The 15,496-nt window shown below is 44.7% G+C and overlaps 1 protein-coding gene across 16 annotated transcripts in view; it reads right to left on the bottom strand.

The window, feature by feature from the left end:
* Positions 1-15,496, bottom strand: part of LOC138434250 (nuclear body protein SP140-like protein) — a 93,910-nt gene that overhangs the window by 45,036 nt on the left and 33,378 nt on the right. For 12 of the 16 annotated variants that reach the window (XR_011254691.1, XM_069578589.1, XM_069578590.1 and 9 more), the window contains exons 3-10: positions 14,388-14,556; positions 12,292-12,375; positions 10,816-10,866; positions 10,477-10,548; positions 6,140-6,289; positions 5,540-5,623; positions 2,302-2,448; positions 1,531-1,611 (exon numbers count right to left, since the gene is read on the bottom strand). Coding sequence is in view for 15 of the 16 variants with exons in the window: in XM_069578589.1 (XP_069434690.1) it covers positions 1,531-1,611; positions 2,302-2,448; positions 5,540-5,623; positions 6,140-6,289; positions 10,477-10,548; positions 10,816-10,866; positions 12,292-12,375; positions 14,388-14,556 (838 nt within the window). In the remaining variant the exon portion in view is untranslated. The remainder of the gene's footprint in view (positions 1-1,530; positions 1,612-2,301; positions 2,449-5,539; positions 5,624-6,139; positions 6,290-10,476; positions 10,549-10,815; positions 10,867-12,291; positions 12,376-14,387; positions 14,557-15,496) is intronic. The other 4 variants (XM_069578591.1, XM_069578595.1, XM_069578597.1 and 1 more) reach the window with 1 other exon arrangement.

Below are 15,496 nucleotides of genomic sequence, written 5' to 3'. Positions count from 1 at the left end.
GATGAGTTATCTTGTGACACGATTCAAGTTTGTGATCAGATAATAATACGAAAGTGAAAGTGAAGTCGCTCAGTCATGTCCGACTCTTTGCGACCCCATGGACTATCAGGTTCCTCCGTCCATGGGATTTTCTAGGCAAGAATACTGGAGTGGGTTGCCGTTTCCTTATCCAGATAATAATATGACTTTCCAATAAAGGAATACAGTTCACACTTGAACAATATGGATTTGAGCTACACAGGTCCAGATGAGACTCAGATTTTTTTTTCCATAGTAAACACTACATCACTAGACAATCCACAGTTGGTAGAATTCATGGATTGAGAAACAGAAACTCGAATACTTTGGCCACCTGATGTGAAGAGCTGACTCATTAGAAAAGGCCCTGATGCTGGGAAAGAGTGAAGGCAGGAGGAGAAGGGGACGACAGAAGATGAGATGGTTGGATGGCATCACCACTGACTCAATGGATATGAGTTTGAGCAAGCTCTGGGAGTGGGTGATGGACAGGGAAGCCTGGTGTGCTGTAGTCCAAGGGGTCTCAAACAGTTGGACATGAATGAGTAACTAAACAACAACAACATGGATGAGGACCTGTGTATATAGAGGCTGAGTATAAGTGATGAGCAGATTTTCAACTGCGCTGAGAGTTGGTGCACTTAACCCGTGCATTGCCAACCACATTTAACTTTCTGTTCTTGGTAGAAATCACCATATAAATCCAACATTTGGGGGCTTCCCTGGTGGCTCAGTGGTAAAGAATCCATCTGCCAAGCAGGAGACTCGGGTTCAATCCCTGATCCAGAAAGATCCCAAATGCAGTGGAGCAACTGAACCCATGTGCTTCAGTCGCTGGGTCCATGCTCTAGAGGAGCCTGACCTGCTGAGCCCGTGGGCCACAATTACTGAAGCCCTTGTGTCCTGGAGCCTGTGCTCCCCAACAAGAGAAGCCACTGCAATGAGAGAGCCTAAGGCCCATCACTAGAGTAGCCCCTGCTCGCTATAAGCAGAGAAAACCCACGGCAGCAATGGAGACCCAGCACGGCCAGGAATAAATATGTAATAAATAAAATCATTGAAAAAATCTAACGTCTTATAGACACAGCAACTAGTAGTTTTAAACACACCCATTACTTTTAAAATTTCTTTCTTTATGTAATAAAATAGAAAACATGTATTAATTAATGGGACCCATCAATGAATAGTGGAGAAAGAAATAGCAACCCATTCCAGTATTCTTGCCTGGGAAATCCCATGGACAGAAGAGCCCGATGGACTAAAGTCCTTGGAATCGCAAAAGTGTTGGACATTACTGAGTGACTAAATGGCAACAACCATCAGTTAATAGACCTCATCCTCAGATAGAGATTTCATATCATCCTGCATTTCCCATAACAGTAAAATTCAGAGGATACGATTCCGAGAAAAATTGGATCCATGGTTCAGAAAGGGCTCCGAGTAAGATGCTCCAGAAACAGTAGCTCTCGTGCAGATTCCTGCAGCCCTGGCCTTGCTCTCCCACTTCCTTACCAGTTATCCTTGGTGTTGACGTGGAGGGTTCTGGGAACTCGTCTCCATCACTGGATTCTGCAGAGTCCTCACTGCTGATCACTGCACAGAGGAACAACTTCCCCTTAGGATCTCAGGGTGGGCCCACACAGCAGGAAACCCCAGAATGAGGGCACCGGGGAGACCTAGAAGCTAAGTTAATTCAAGGCACGTGGTCTGTGCTTGAATGTGGGTGAGCTGCAGGTTGCTCCTGGTCCTGCATGAACAGTGATGACGCTCACACGCAGAGGGCCCACACTTCCGTGCCCCACCCTCCTGCTACCCCTCACCCCCACCCTAGATCTACCTCTGACCCTCTACTCCATTCTACCTCTTTCTTCCATTCTCATTTTACTTCTTCACTTTCCAATTGGCCCCTTTTCCTTACTTATGCCTCTCATTCCAGGGGCGGTATCTCTTGATACCTCACTTTGTCTTCACGTGTTTCTTTTCCATCTACTCTCTTGAATATCTTGGCTCTCTACTTTTTCCCTCCGTTTCTTTCTTATGCTTTCCTCTCTTACTTTGGAAATAATCTCCTGGACATCAATATTTATTACCCATCATCTGCCTTCTGGTATTTTTTGGGTCCCTGGGGAATCTCTTCTGCTAAACTCACAGCACAGGGTGCTGGTTCCCTGCCCTTCTTTCCTCTACCCAAGGCCACCTGGACTGGCTGGCTGGACCCTGATTCCCCAGCCTCTTGCCTGGTTCCCATGACCCCCAACTCCACTTTCTCTTTGTCAACCTTACCTATTATGTCAGATACTCGGTTATAGCCAGTCCTTGCTTGGGCTCGCAGTTGAACTTCTGAGTTAAAAAATGGCTTTTCCTTCTTTATATCCACTAGATGGACAGAACAGGAATTGATTTGTAGTCCATAGTTGGATGCCTTTGCTCCTAGATCAAATTTTAACAAATGAAAAAATTTAATTTGTCTCCCCCAAAAGGAGCTCACTAGCATTAAGAAGTCTTCTTCCTGTCATCTTACTACAGAGGGAGGCTCCACCCCACCCTTTTCCTGTTTGCTGCTCAACTCTGTCCATTTCTTCATGCCCCTCTCAACTCTAAGTGGAATCAGAGCTTCCCTAGTGGCTCAGATGGTAAAGAATCTGCTTGCAATGCAGGAGTCCGGGTTTGATCCTTGGGTCAGGAAGGTCCCCTGAAGAAGGGAAAGACAGCCCACGCTAGTATTCTTTCCTAGGAAATTCCTTGGAGAGAGGAACCTGATGGTCTACAGTCCAGGTGGTGGCAAAGAGTCCGACATGACTGAGTGACTAACACTCTTGAGTGGAATCATTCACTCTTGTTCTGTCTATTCTTTTGGGGGCAGGGTGGATATGGATTTAGCTTCTTTTATCAACATTATGTGTGCAATAGTCATCTGTATCCAGTTATATGTATTTTCTCACTGCTGTATAACATTCCATTACAGAAATTATCCATTAAAAAATAAAACTAAAAAATCTCCATTTGTGTTGGCTCAAGTTTTAGACTATGACAAATAATGCTATGGTGAACATTCTTTTGTGTGTGTGGTGATAATATACATTTCTGTTGATTTGTTGAAAAGTGTAATTGCTAAGTCATAAGCTACCTGTATTTTCTACTTTGAAAGATTATACAAAACTGTTTTCCAAAAGCATATGAAAAGGCAGGGATGGTTGAGAGAGCTTGTCAAATTTAAGTAACTAAAAGGAGTTTGGTGTGATGGGAATGTAGTTTAATGGGGAAATACACAGCTGGTAGGTATGTGTCAGTACTCCACACCTGCAGCTTTGACTTCATGCTGAGGGCCACAAGAAGGTGCGTGCATGCGTGCCAAGTCATGTCTGACTCTTTGCAATCCCATGGACTGTAGCCCGCCAGGATCCTCTGTCCATGGGATTTCCCAGGCAAGAATACTGGGGTGGGTTGCCATGCCCTCCCCCAGGAGATCTTCCCAACCCAGGGATGGCATTGGGCTTTAAACAGGAGAACCTTATGAACTGGTCTGCATTTTGGAAAGGTCTACTGAGCTAAAATGCAGAGGGTGAATCTGAAGGAAGTGAGACAGGAGGAAGGAACGAGCAGGAGACTGTCCTTCTATTTGAAGTGAGAAGTGACAAGACGTGGATCACAGCGAGCCTCGTGGTAAAGAACTCGCCCGCCAATGCAGGAGACTTGTAAAGACTCAGAATCAATCCCTGCGTCGGGAAGGTCCCCAGGAGGCGGGCATGACCACCTACTCCAGTATTCTTGCCTGGGAAATCCCAGGGACAGAGAAGTCTGGTGGGCTACAGCCCATGGGGTAGCAGAGTCGGACACGACTGGAGCGACTTAGCATGGGCACGGCAAAGACTGGAGAACAATTGGACAAGCTGGAAAGATTTTAAAGTTAGAATCGATGGAAGTGAGAAGGAAAACCATGATTGGTTTAATCTGCTCAGTTTTGTGACTGTTAGTTACACAGCAATAGATAGTTATAGATATGGCTTCTGAATTGAGATGTCCAACAGACCTTTTTTTTTGGCCATGCTGTGTGGCACGTGGGATCTCAATTCCCCAACCAGGGATCTAACCTTCGCCCCCTGCAGTGGAAGCACGGAGCCCTAACCCCTGGACTACTAGGGAAATCCTTCCAACAGATCTTTGAATAAAGATCTCCAGGCACTTGGCGGAATAAGTCTAGAGATCAAGTGGAGGCTGAAGATGTACATTCAAGAAACAATAGCTCATGGGTGTTGTGGAGACTGTGGGGAGGGTGAAGATGACTGGGGAGAGGTCTGTTTTTATCTAGGGGGTTCCAGGGCTATTTTGATCATTACAGACTCCTCATGCCTCCTCTTTGATGACAGTCTCCTCTAATGGGATAGCGTCTTGGTTTGTCTCCTCTCTCTGTATGGTCCGCTCTCTACCAATTTTTCATTTGTTGTCAAGTTATCCTCTTTGTGCCTCTCCCACCTCCAGTTTCCTGTTTTTTTTTTTTTTTTGGTATTCTTTTTCATTAATATCTTTCTCTATTCATCTCTTTTCCTCTGCATTTTAAAAATCACTGTCCCCAAGACCTAGCAGTGTCTAGGATGAGGCAAAGGAGGTGCCCAGGACTCACGAAGGTGCCACTAGTAAGACAGTCCTTAGGTGTGCCCCAGGGTCTCACCCTTGACCTGACCCTGCTGTCCCCTACTTGCTTTTTCAATGTATCCATTCTCTATTAAGTTCCCTTTCTCCTATTCTCCTATTCTCAGAGGTCATATTAATACTCTGTATGTCTCCTCTGTGTCAATTATGTCATTTTATATATTTTCCTCATTTAAGCTCTCAGATCATCACCAAAGTTCTCCCTGTTTCGCCAGTGTCCAAAGCACCACATTCCTCTACCTGTTACTTTCTTTCTAGAAGGCCCTTCATCTGAGCTTCCTTTCATGCAAATCCGACCTGCAGCATCTTACGTGATTTCCGTGTTTTTGCTATAACTTCTGAAAAGGAAGTTGCAACTTAATTCTTTTCATCAACTCCACAACATGGCATTATTTGGATTCCATGTCAATGTATCTGAAATCTATCTCATTCTTGTACTTTGTTATTTGATGCTCCCAGTCCACCTTTTCCTATTCTTCCTTTTTGCACTGTCTTCCCAGGGACACCCTGTCCACCAGAGTTCAACTTTCGTTCTCCATTGCAATTTACACCTGCTAAATCAGCTGGAGCTTGTGGGTAAGGCTGCATTGTCTTGGATGGTGTTAGGATCTGGAAGGGGTGAGGTAGTATGGGAGAGCAAAGGAAAGCTTTTAGGCTCTTAGAAAAACAAAGCTATAATTAGAAAATTGGTAAGATATGACACTTCCCTGGCAATTCAATGGTTAAGACTGCGGTTCCAATGCAGGGGACATGGGCTCAATCCTGTTCAGGAAACTAAGATCTCACGTGCATGTAACATGGCCATTAAAAAAAAAAGGATAAAATAAAAATTAAAAAAAGAAAGAAAATAGGTAAGGTAAGTAATAATTACTTTCTTTGTTAGAAGGCAATGGGTTGGGTGTCTCCTCCCCGGCATCTGCATCATTTGATTGGATAGGTGCTGGTTCACAGAACTCTGAAAATAAAGAAGAGCACAGCTACATCCAGCAGAGCTTTGCTTTGCCCTATTTCCATTTTCTTGCCTCTTCCCCAACTTCCCTTTCCTTCTCATGTGTCTGCTTTGAGCCTGTCTGCCTTTATTGCTACTTTACCCCACGAAAGTGCCGCGCTGCACTGACTCTGGAGCCAGTCTCTCCCTGACCCTTGTTTCTGCTTCTCTTCCTCGGTGGGGCTGGGACACTTCACCTTCCTAGTCTTTCTTTTCTCCCTTTCTTCCTCCAGGTCTTTCCCATCAGTACATCAGGCTCAGTTCCTGCCCTCCGTGTCCGGGTAATTTCCCCTTTCTTTGTTAATAGATGTTTCCTTAAGTGGTGCATGAATTCATTCTCTGCCACCAGTCAGGCCCTCCTGACCCCTTTAAGAGGGTAAGGACCGAATCCCTGGGCAAACCTCCCAGGACCAGCACGTCCTGGACGTACCCTTCCCCCGTGGTAAGCATCTCTACTCCCCAGGCAAAGCCAGCCAGCCTTACCTGCTGGTTCAGATTCTTGGTCACACTGTTCATTTGCTTGTTGGCTTTCCAGGGCATCGTTCTGGTTGCTGGGTGTATCATTCCTCTTTGTATTTATCTCTTCTGTTTCACTGAGGTAATCTGAGAGTCTATTTTCAGGGGAGGCTGTACCTAAACCACATTTTGATTTATAAATATTTTATTTTCTTCCAACGTCCAGCAGAATCCAACAGGAAAATACAAAGCACTCCAAGTTTTTAGAGCAGAGGATATTTAATCCAGGGATTGGCTACACAGCTGACGGAAGAGCACAGAAGACCAAGGGGAAGAACGTGACAACATAAAGAAGAGTTAGCAGGAAGCTACGGGAGGGATAGAGGAGATCACGGGCTGAGGTCACTGGGCAGGCAGAGGCTGGACCATGATTTGCCTGCTTTGTGGAAGGTGCAGTCAAGGCTGAGATGTGGCTGCTGCCAGAATTGCGGCTGGAGGCAGTGATGGAGAAACACCTGGCTGCTCCCTTACTCCCACTCTCCTGCCAGAGTCTGCATGTTAGGAACCCAGCAGGGAGTCAGCAGCAAGGGGAGCTGAAAAACAAGTCCGCAGGGGCCAGCAGCCAGAGACAGAGGGCCGAGCAGAGCAGGGGAGGGGAAGGACTGAATCCCCAGGCAAACCACCCAGGACCAGCACACACGCCCTTCCTCCATGGCAACCATCTCTGGTCCTCACTGATTCCATCAACCTTTCCCACTCTGTCCCCTCCAGCCTCAATAATGTGTGAACACATAGACATGTTTTTCACTGCAGTTTGGATTTTTCTCTCTTAATGTTATTTTTCTGAACAAAGTAATTAACATGAAGCATGATTTAAAATTATTTCCCAAAGTTTTAGTATGGAATGTGGGTCCTGGTGCCTGATTTGTGCCATATCCTCAGGACTGGGAGCCTCCCCTTGGGGTGGGGGGCGGGCGTGAGACACAGTGCTCCTCTCACCTGGGCACGTCAGCCCACCTTGTCAGGTCAGATGCTCGAACACATTTACTGGTGACTTGCTGTGTATCATTTGGGTCCTAGGTTGAAGTTTCTCTCTTTATATTCCTTGTTCCCCAACATCAAGATGCTCTGGGATTTCATTTCCTGGTAAGGGTGCTCCCAGACCATGCTGTGAATTTCAGAGAACTTCATTGCCTCCTCTCTCCACACCCTACACACACACACACACACACACACACACACACACACACACACACTGAATCCTTTCTCTTCTACTCATTGCTTGTCACAATTCCATCCGCTTATCCTTCCCTGTTTCCATCAGCTGTAATAGCAGATGAATGGGCAATATATATTCATCCATATGTATTTTTAACTCAACGTTTTGAATAAATGTGATTTGTTAAAAGTATTACTGTGTTTTTCAGCAAAGGAAACTATAAACAAGAATGGGAGAAAATAATCTCAAAGGAAACAACTGACAAAGAATTAATTTCCAAAATATACAAGCAGCTAGTACAACTCAATACCAGAAAAAAAAAAAAAACAATCGAAAAGTGGGAATAAGACCAAAACGGACATTTCTCCAAAGAAGACATACAAATAGCTAACAAACATATGAAAATACGCTCAACACTGCTCATTATTAGAGAAATGCAAATTGAAACTACAATGAGATAACCACCTTACACCAGTCAGAATGGCCAATGTCAGAAAGTCTACAAACGATAAATGCTAGAGAGGGTGTGGAGAAAAGGGAACCCTCTCACATTGCTGGTGGGAATGTAAATTGATGCAGCCACTATGGAAGACGGTATGGAGATTCCTGAAAAAGCTAGGAATGAAACCATCATATGACCCAGCAATCCCATTCCTAGGCATATACCCTGAGGAAACCACAATTGAAAAAGACACATGTACCCTAATGTCCATTGTGTCATTTTTTACAATAGCTAGAACATGGAAACAATCTGGGTGTCCATCTACAGATAACAGGGGAGTATTACTCGGCGGTACAAAGAAATGCATTTGAGTCAGTTCTAATGAGGAGGATGAACCTAGGGCCTGTTATACAGAGTGAAGTAAGTCAGAAAGAGAAATATAAATATTGTATACTGACACCTACATATGGAATCTAGAAAGATTATACTGATCAATAAATTTTCAGGGCAGCAGGAGAGAAACAGACATATGGACGTGGAGTGAGGAGGAGGGAAAGGATGAAATAAAGGAGAGAGTAAAATGGAAACTTACAATACTGTATATAATATAGATAACCAATGGGAATTTGCTGTATGACTCAGGGAACTCAAATGGGCTCTGTGACAATCTAGAGGAGTGGGATGGGGAGGAAAATGGGAGGGAGGGGACATGGGTGTACCTATGGCTGATTCTTGTTAGTATTTAACAGAAAACCACCAAGTTCTGTAAAGCAAATACCCTTCAAAAAAGCTAAAGTAGCAAAAAAGTATTACTGTGCTTTCAAAAGTCACTTTGAAATTTCTTTTATAAAAACATATTACTAATTTAGAACATTCTTTTTAAAGTAATACATCCCTAAGGGAAGCTACATAGTAAGAGCCTTTCATGTTGTACGTAGTTTCCTAAGACTCCTCTATGCTCCTTCCTTACTAAGGTGAGTCATGGAATAAAGACTTAAAATTTGTTATAGAGTAGTGTGCTGTAAGCAGGGAAAACTATGACCTTCAATCTATCTTCCTGGGCTATTCTCACTGCTTTTCCAGCCTGGGGAATCAGTAAATCCAATGAACACCTATGAGAGAAAAAAATCTCAAAGCGTACCATGAATGTAACAGTTAAAAGCATGGACTCTGGCACCAGACACAAATAAAGATGATGATTAAAGGTAGTAATAACGACAAATGCATGGAACACTGATATAGCCCCAGACAAGACTGTGAACGCTTTATATGATGTAACTTGTTTAAAATCCATCACCTTCTGAAATAGGTGCTATTATCATGTCCATTTTACAGATGATGAAACGGAGGAACAAAGAGGGCTAGTCACTACCCCAAGATCTTGAGGTAGAAGCTGAAGCCAGGCTACGGGCCCCTGAATTCCTGCTGTGACACTGCGTAGAGCAGCGCTCAATCCTAATTTTCAGCTGGGTGAACTTGTACAAATAACTGAATTCTCTAAGCTGATTCTTTTTCATCTGAAAAACAAGGATAATATATACACATTTTCAGGTTTGGGGGAAGATTAAATGAACTGGCTGCATCAATATATGGGATACCATGATCAAAAAAATCAAATCATTACATATACTTTTTGTACCAGTACTTTTTATTCAGGGAACAAACATGTACTGAGTACCTTGTTGTTGTTTAGTTGCTAAGGTGTGTCCTACTCTTTTGCAACCCCACGGACTGTAGCCTGCCAGGCTCCTCTGTCCATGGGATTTACCAGGCAAGAATACTGGAGTGGGTAGTCATTCCCTTCTCCAGAGGATCTTCCTGACCCAGGGACTGAACCTGGGTCTCCGGCATTGCAGGCAGATTCTCCTTTTTTTTTTTTTAAATTAACTTATTAACTTTAATTGGAGGCTAATTACTTTACAATATTTTGATGGTTTTTGCCATACATCGACATGAATCAACCATGGGTGCACATGTGTCCCACCATCCTGAACCCCCCTCCCACCTTCCTCCCCACCCCGTCCCTCTGGGTTGTCTTAGAGCACCAGCTTTGAGTGCCCTGCTTCATCATCGAACTTGCGCTGGTCATCTGTTTTACATACGGTGATATACGTGTTTCAATGCTGTTCTCTCATATTGTCCCACCCTTGCCTTCTCCTCCATAGTCCAAAAGTCTGTTCTCTATATCTGTGTCTCTTTTGCTGTCTTGCATATAGGTCATCGTTACCCTCTTTCTAAATTCCATATCTGTGCGTTAATATACTGTATTGGTGTTTCTCTTTCTGGCTTACTTCACTCTGTATAATAGGCTCCAGTTTCATCCAACTCATTAAAACTGGCTCAAATGTGTTCTTTTTTTAATAGTTGAGCAATATTTCATCGTGTATTTGTACCACAACTTCCTTATCCATTCATCTGCCGATGGACATCTAGGTTGTTTCCACGTCCTAGCTATTGTCAACAGTGCCACTGAGCCACCAGGGAAACCCAGTGAATACCTAGTGACTGTTAAATGCATTCCCATCCTTGTTCCATTTCATAACCTCATGACAATCTGCGTGTAATATCTCTATATTACAAATGAGAAAGCTGAGCAATAAAATTTAAATAATAACATCATTAAGAATGTTATGGGTTAATTGAAGTGATGGGAGGACTCCCCCTCCCCCACCCCCACCCCCTGCCCCGAGGAACGTCCATCACCTGCTTCTTCCACTGTTCTGGTTGTAGCACTGGTTTCTGCCAGACATGACATCGAAGCACCAAGATCACTGCCTGATCAAAAAAGCAGAACAGAAAATGGTGAAGCCGGATGCTGGGGCAAAACAGTCAGGCCCAGAGTCCCTGGGGACTGGCAGCAAGTGCATTTAAGGAGCCCAGAAGCAGCGACCTTCCAGCAACTCAGAGTACTGACCCTTGGAGAAACTGCAGGTGCAAATACTAACAGATTTCTGACACAAAGAAGCAGCCACTCCGCCCCCAGCACAGCCTAGAAGGGGCACAAGCAGCAGAGCATCACACACAACAGAGTCAGCAACAGACCATCAGAAGATGAGGATCCTCCACCAGACCAAGTCAGGCCTCTGGAAGTTCCTAGGGGGAAAATTTAAAATTTATTTCAGAAATTGAAGTAGGGAATGAAGAGCCACCCTCCCCTAATTCCCCTTTTCTTTTCTTTCTTTTTCTTGAGACCCCCGGTAGACAACAATACAGAGGCCATCTGGGTCTGATGGATCTCATCCAACTCTTGTAGCCTGACCCCAAATCCTCGAGTGGAAGGCAGGTCAGGGGCACTCCTGGCTGAGAGGGCTTTGGCCAGGCCATCTCACTGCATGATCTCCACCAGCCATTCAGTACCTAGCGATGGCTTATCTTGACTTCCACAGCCATGGTGAACCGGCCTTCGTCCCTAGAGTTGCCCTGACTGGTGACCTTACCTTACTTCCTACAAAGTCCCCACCCTCTCTTCGTCCACTCCCTCCCTGTACAAATCTGTTTAATCTGTCTTGTTAGCCTCTCCCTGAGGATTCAACATCTGATTCCCCTCCACTTTCTCCAGAATGGCAATGCACTCCAGTATTCTTGCTTGGGAAATCCCATGGATAGAGGAGCCTGGTGGGCTACAGTCCATGGAGTCGAAAAGAGTCAGACATGACAGAGTGACTTTCACTTCACTTCCCTCTTTGTATATTGCCCTCCTCTTGTTTCTGGGTCCTGTCTGTCCCATTAGGCTACCAGGGAGTATCCAGGGTTGAAAACACAGGCTCTGGGTTCAGAATGCCTGGTTCCATCCTTGCTCATTTGATCCCAGGCCAACTACATACATGGTCTTTCTAGATTTCAGCTTCCTTATCTGCAAAATGGGCACATAAGTGATAATACCATCCAATGGCACTAAACCCACAACTGCCAGAAGAAACTTTCAATCAAGTGGGCTGTTATTACTTTGCTTGTTTTTGTTGTGTCCTTGACCCCTTTCTCCTTTCATTTCTTCTTTTTCTTCTCCCCCCTCTCTCAAATACCCACATTTTCTCCTCTGCATCTCTACCATTCCTCACCACTGAATCCATATGACCACCTTTCTCCTTGAATATTCCTGCTCTTGAACAACCTCCCCCACATTTAAGTCAGTCCTTTCTGCTGCCATCATCAATGGCCTCCTCTCTTACATTGACCTTGGGCCCATAGCGATTAGCCCATCACACCTTGACATTGATCTTCTCCTATAGGATTCTTTCTAAATCACAATGACTTCCAGGCAGTCATTCTCTTTAAATCTGGTTACTGACACCTTGGGTTCCTCTTCCTTTGTCTTGGTATTTGAGGCAAAAACCTCTTGTCATAGCTACTCTTCCAGGACTTAGCCTCTGGTCAGATGCTCATCCCTGCCTGCCTTCTCCGTGGTCCTTCATCGTTTCTTCCCTGATTCTCAATCTTTGCGCAGGACTCGGGCCTCCACCTCCCCTTCTCTTTTTCCTCTTAGCAAGGGAGAATTGGTTTGTTCTTGGTCTCAATCACCTTGCTCAAGGCTCAGTTGGATGGCAGGCCTCTCCTCCCTCTCTTCTCCATCAGTTTCTTCATAACTAAGTTTCTCTTGGATTGCTGAAAAGAGAAAGAGAAAACACAATTAGAGATCTCCACCAGAGACCAGGAACATCATCTCAGAATTATACATTTAGGTATTTCCAGCTCTTGGGTCACTTAGAGCTCAGTGGATCCCAACCTTCATGGTAAAGTTCCCCCATCATCCTTGGACATAAAAGAGAAACCCCAGCAAGGGAGCAGTTATGTTCCCTGCATAGAAATGAGCCACTCAAATATAAGGACAAAGGAGTCCTGGGAACATCCTGAGGCTGTCAGTCATGTACAATAAATATCACACCATGCGGACAATACATGTCAAAATAAATAGGGGAAGTGAAATGTGTTAACTGCACTGTTCAAAATGTAAGAAAGAAACAAATTTCTTCTGGAGAATGACTAGGATCCTAGAGAGGTGTGTGTGTGTCTGTGTGTGCGCGTGTGAAAGAGAAAGCCCAAAGACTTTAAAGAGAGCTCTAGATAAGAGGAGGTTTGGGCTTAATTGTGTTGGAGAGGATGCTCAGTTTCCAAAGAGACAAACCAGAGGGGGTGGGGGGCATGCTGGGGTTGCTAGTTGGAGCTCCCAGAGTGGTCCAGATCCCACAAAAAAGGAAACTCTGAAGCTGCACGCAGGGATTGCCTATTGCGGTACTGCAGGGCATCCCCACGACTCCTGGACCACGGACCCAAGAGGCTGCCAATAAGAGGAGGCCAGGACACCAGTCCAGAGACCCTGCATGTAGGTAACTTAGGAGATGTAGGAGGAAGGAAATAAACCAAGGGGCCTAGTGGGTAGATCACTGCGAGGAGTCTGGGAAGGAGACATGGTGGGACGCTGCCTCAGAGCTGATGGCAGGAGCGCCTCCTGGGAAAATGCCCACTAAGGGGTGGGATGGACAGGACTGTGGGAGCCACGGGTACTACTTTGTCTTCCCCAGAGCATGGGTCAAGTTCCGGCAAAATCAGATGGCAGGTATGAGGAGGACAGTGGCCCAAAGCCCCGAAAAGGTGAAGGAGGCCTAAGGGCCGGAGGACTTCAGCACATGAGACAGGGATGAAGGGGGAACCTAGAAACAGGAGAGATATCATGCCCTGAACACAGTCCCCATCCTCTGGAGTTTAGTCACTGACCCAAGCTCTTGTGGACAGCAGTGACCTCTGCCAGGGTCAAGGGGTTGGCAGCAAGTGTAGATGTGAGTCATTAGCATTTAAAAAGGATAAATTATACCTTCTCAGGAAAAAGTCAACATTTAGTTATATGTGGCACCAAAAATAAGCCCTGGAAGAGAATAGCCTTTGTGATTATTTGAGGAGAAAATATGATTAAAACCATTTTTCCTTTAAGGGGAAATTTGATATAAGTTAACTTTTGTGCTAATCACTCTAGAAATCTGATGAAAGTGGCCTTTCTTCTGTGTTACCAGGTCAACCCAGGGTTTGAGGGCTTAAAATGACATGGGACTGGGAGGGTCTACTTATGGACTATTCTTGGGTCTTCTTTGAATCACCACATTCTTGGGCTGTGGTGATTCTTATAATCTGGCTTGTCCCTCTAGGGGGTCCCTGAAAGCTATGATTCTGGAGTTGTTGAGATACTGACCCTGTTGATCTGCTGTTTCTAAGCCAGGATGGATCCTATACCCATAGCTAAGCTTCAGATGGGTAGTAACCAACTCAGTGGACTGCTGTGCAGGCCACTGCCAGCCTGTCACTTGTCCTTCTATCTAAACTGGATGGCACTGTGGCTCGGGTCCTCCCATGAGTCTAAGCGTCTAGTTAAGCAGACCTCCAGGTGGGTGTTGTACCATAGCCTTTATAACATGAGCTTTGAGAAGAACTTGGTGGCTCAGATGGTGAAGAATCTGCCTGAAACGTAGAAGACCTAGGTTTGATTTGAGAAGACCCAAGTGTGCTTTGTTAACTGTTATATCCCCACTGCTCAGTACCAGGTATGGCACGTGATGGGAGCTCAATATATACTTGTTGAACAGAATTGACCTTGAACATCAAAAGGTAGAAAATAAGCTAATTACCATTTTCAAAGCTTTTGCGAATATGATTTAAATCAGGATATTCCTGCATGTTGACGTCGCTGAACAAAGCTTCCAGAAGTGACAGGTTAAATGTCTTCTCCAGCTTAGTGAGAACATTGTACACCACTTTTGGTACAGGGACCAGGTTTGTACAAGAATCTTGACAGTCCTTAAAAACAATGAATGAATAAAAGTATAAATACAGACTTCCAGGTTACAAGAGAGCCCTAGAAAGAGATGTCAAGTTAATGCATTCCAATTTCCATACATAGGTATCTTTTCATGTAGAGAGTTAGCATTTGTGTATATTTGTATGACTACTAAGTGAAATGATAAATCCTCTCTTCTTAAAACTATCCATTTGTGAATCTGATCTGCTCATCCTAACTTACAGTAGATGTAAGAAGGCACAATTCTGAAGATTAAAAGTGGGTTCAAAGTTAATGAATATGTAGCTAAGAGCCTGGTCAACTCTTGGAGGAATGGACTTGGCAGGTGATGAGCCACTATTCTGTTGACTGGACAGCTCCTGCCCCTTCACCAATCCTGACTTCGCCTGGAAGAGCTCAAGGAAGCCAGGGGACAGTGCTCCATTTTGTGAACTTGGCCACAAGGAAAGCATGTTCGGAGGACAAGCTGAGGACCTGCACCCCTGTATCTCCAACAATGACTATCACTAAAGTTAGCTCAAAGTCCAAGACTCCAGAAAAAGTACAGATAAACACATAAATAAGAAAATAAATAAATGAAAAAAGAAAAACCCCTGTTGGAAAAAGAAAACTGTCAGAGAATAGTAAGCATCTACTCCCAAGTTTGTCCTAACAATACATCAGTTCCCTGTGGGTTTTAATGTTCTCAGATCTAAATTGGTTGCTTTAGTCACTAAGTCATGTCCGACTCTTGTGACCCCATGGACTGTAGCCTGCCAGGCTCCTCTGTCCATGGGATTCTCCAGGCAAGAATACTGGAGTGGGTAGCCATTTCCTTCTCCAGGGGATCTTCCCAACCCAGGGATCAAACCCAGGTCTCCTGCATTGCAGGCAGATTCTTTACCCACTGAACTACGAGGGAAGCCCAACTGTTTAAACTGATGTTCTTCAAAAAGGAAT

Source organism: Ovis canadensis, chromosome 2 (genome assembly GCF_042477335.2).
Source record: "Ovis canadensis isolate MfBH-ARS-UI-01 breed Bighorn chromosome 2, ARS-UI_OviCan_v2, whole genome shotgun sequence".
In the NCBI taxonomy this organism is placed as follows: Eukaryota; Metazoa; Chordata; class Mammalia; order Artiodactyla; family Bovidae; genus Ovis; species Ovis canadensis.
This window is presented reverse-complemented; position numbering and strand designations above follow the sequence as displayed.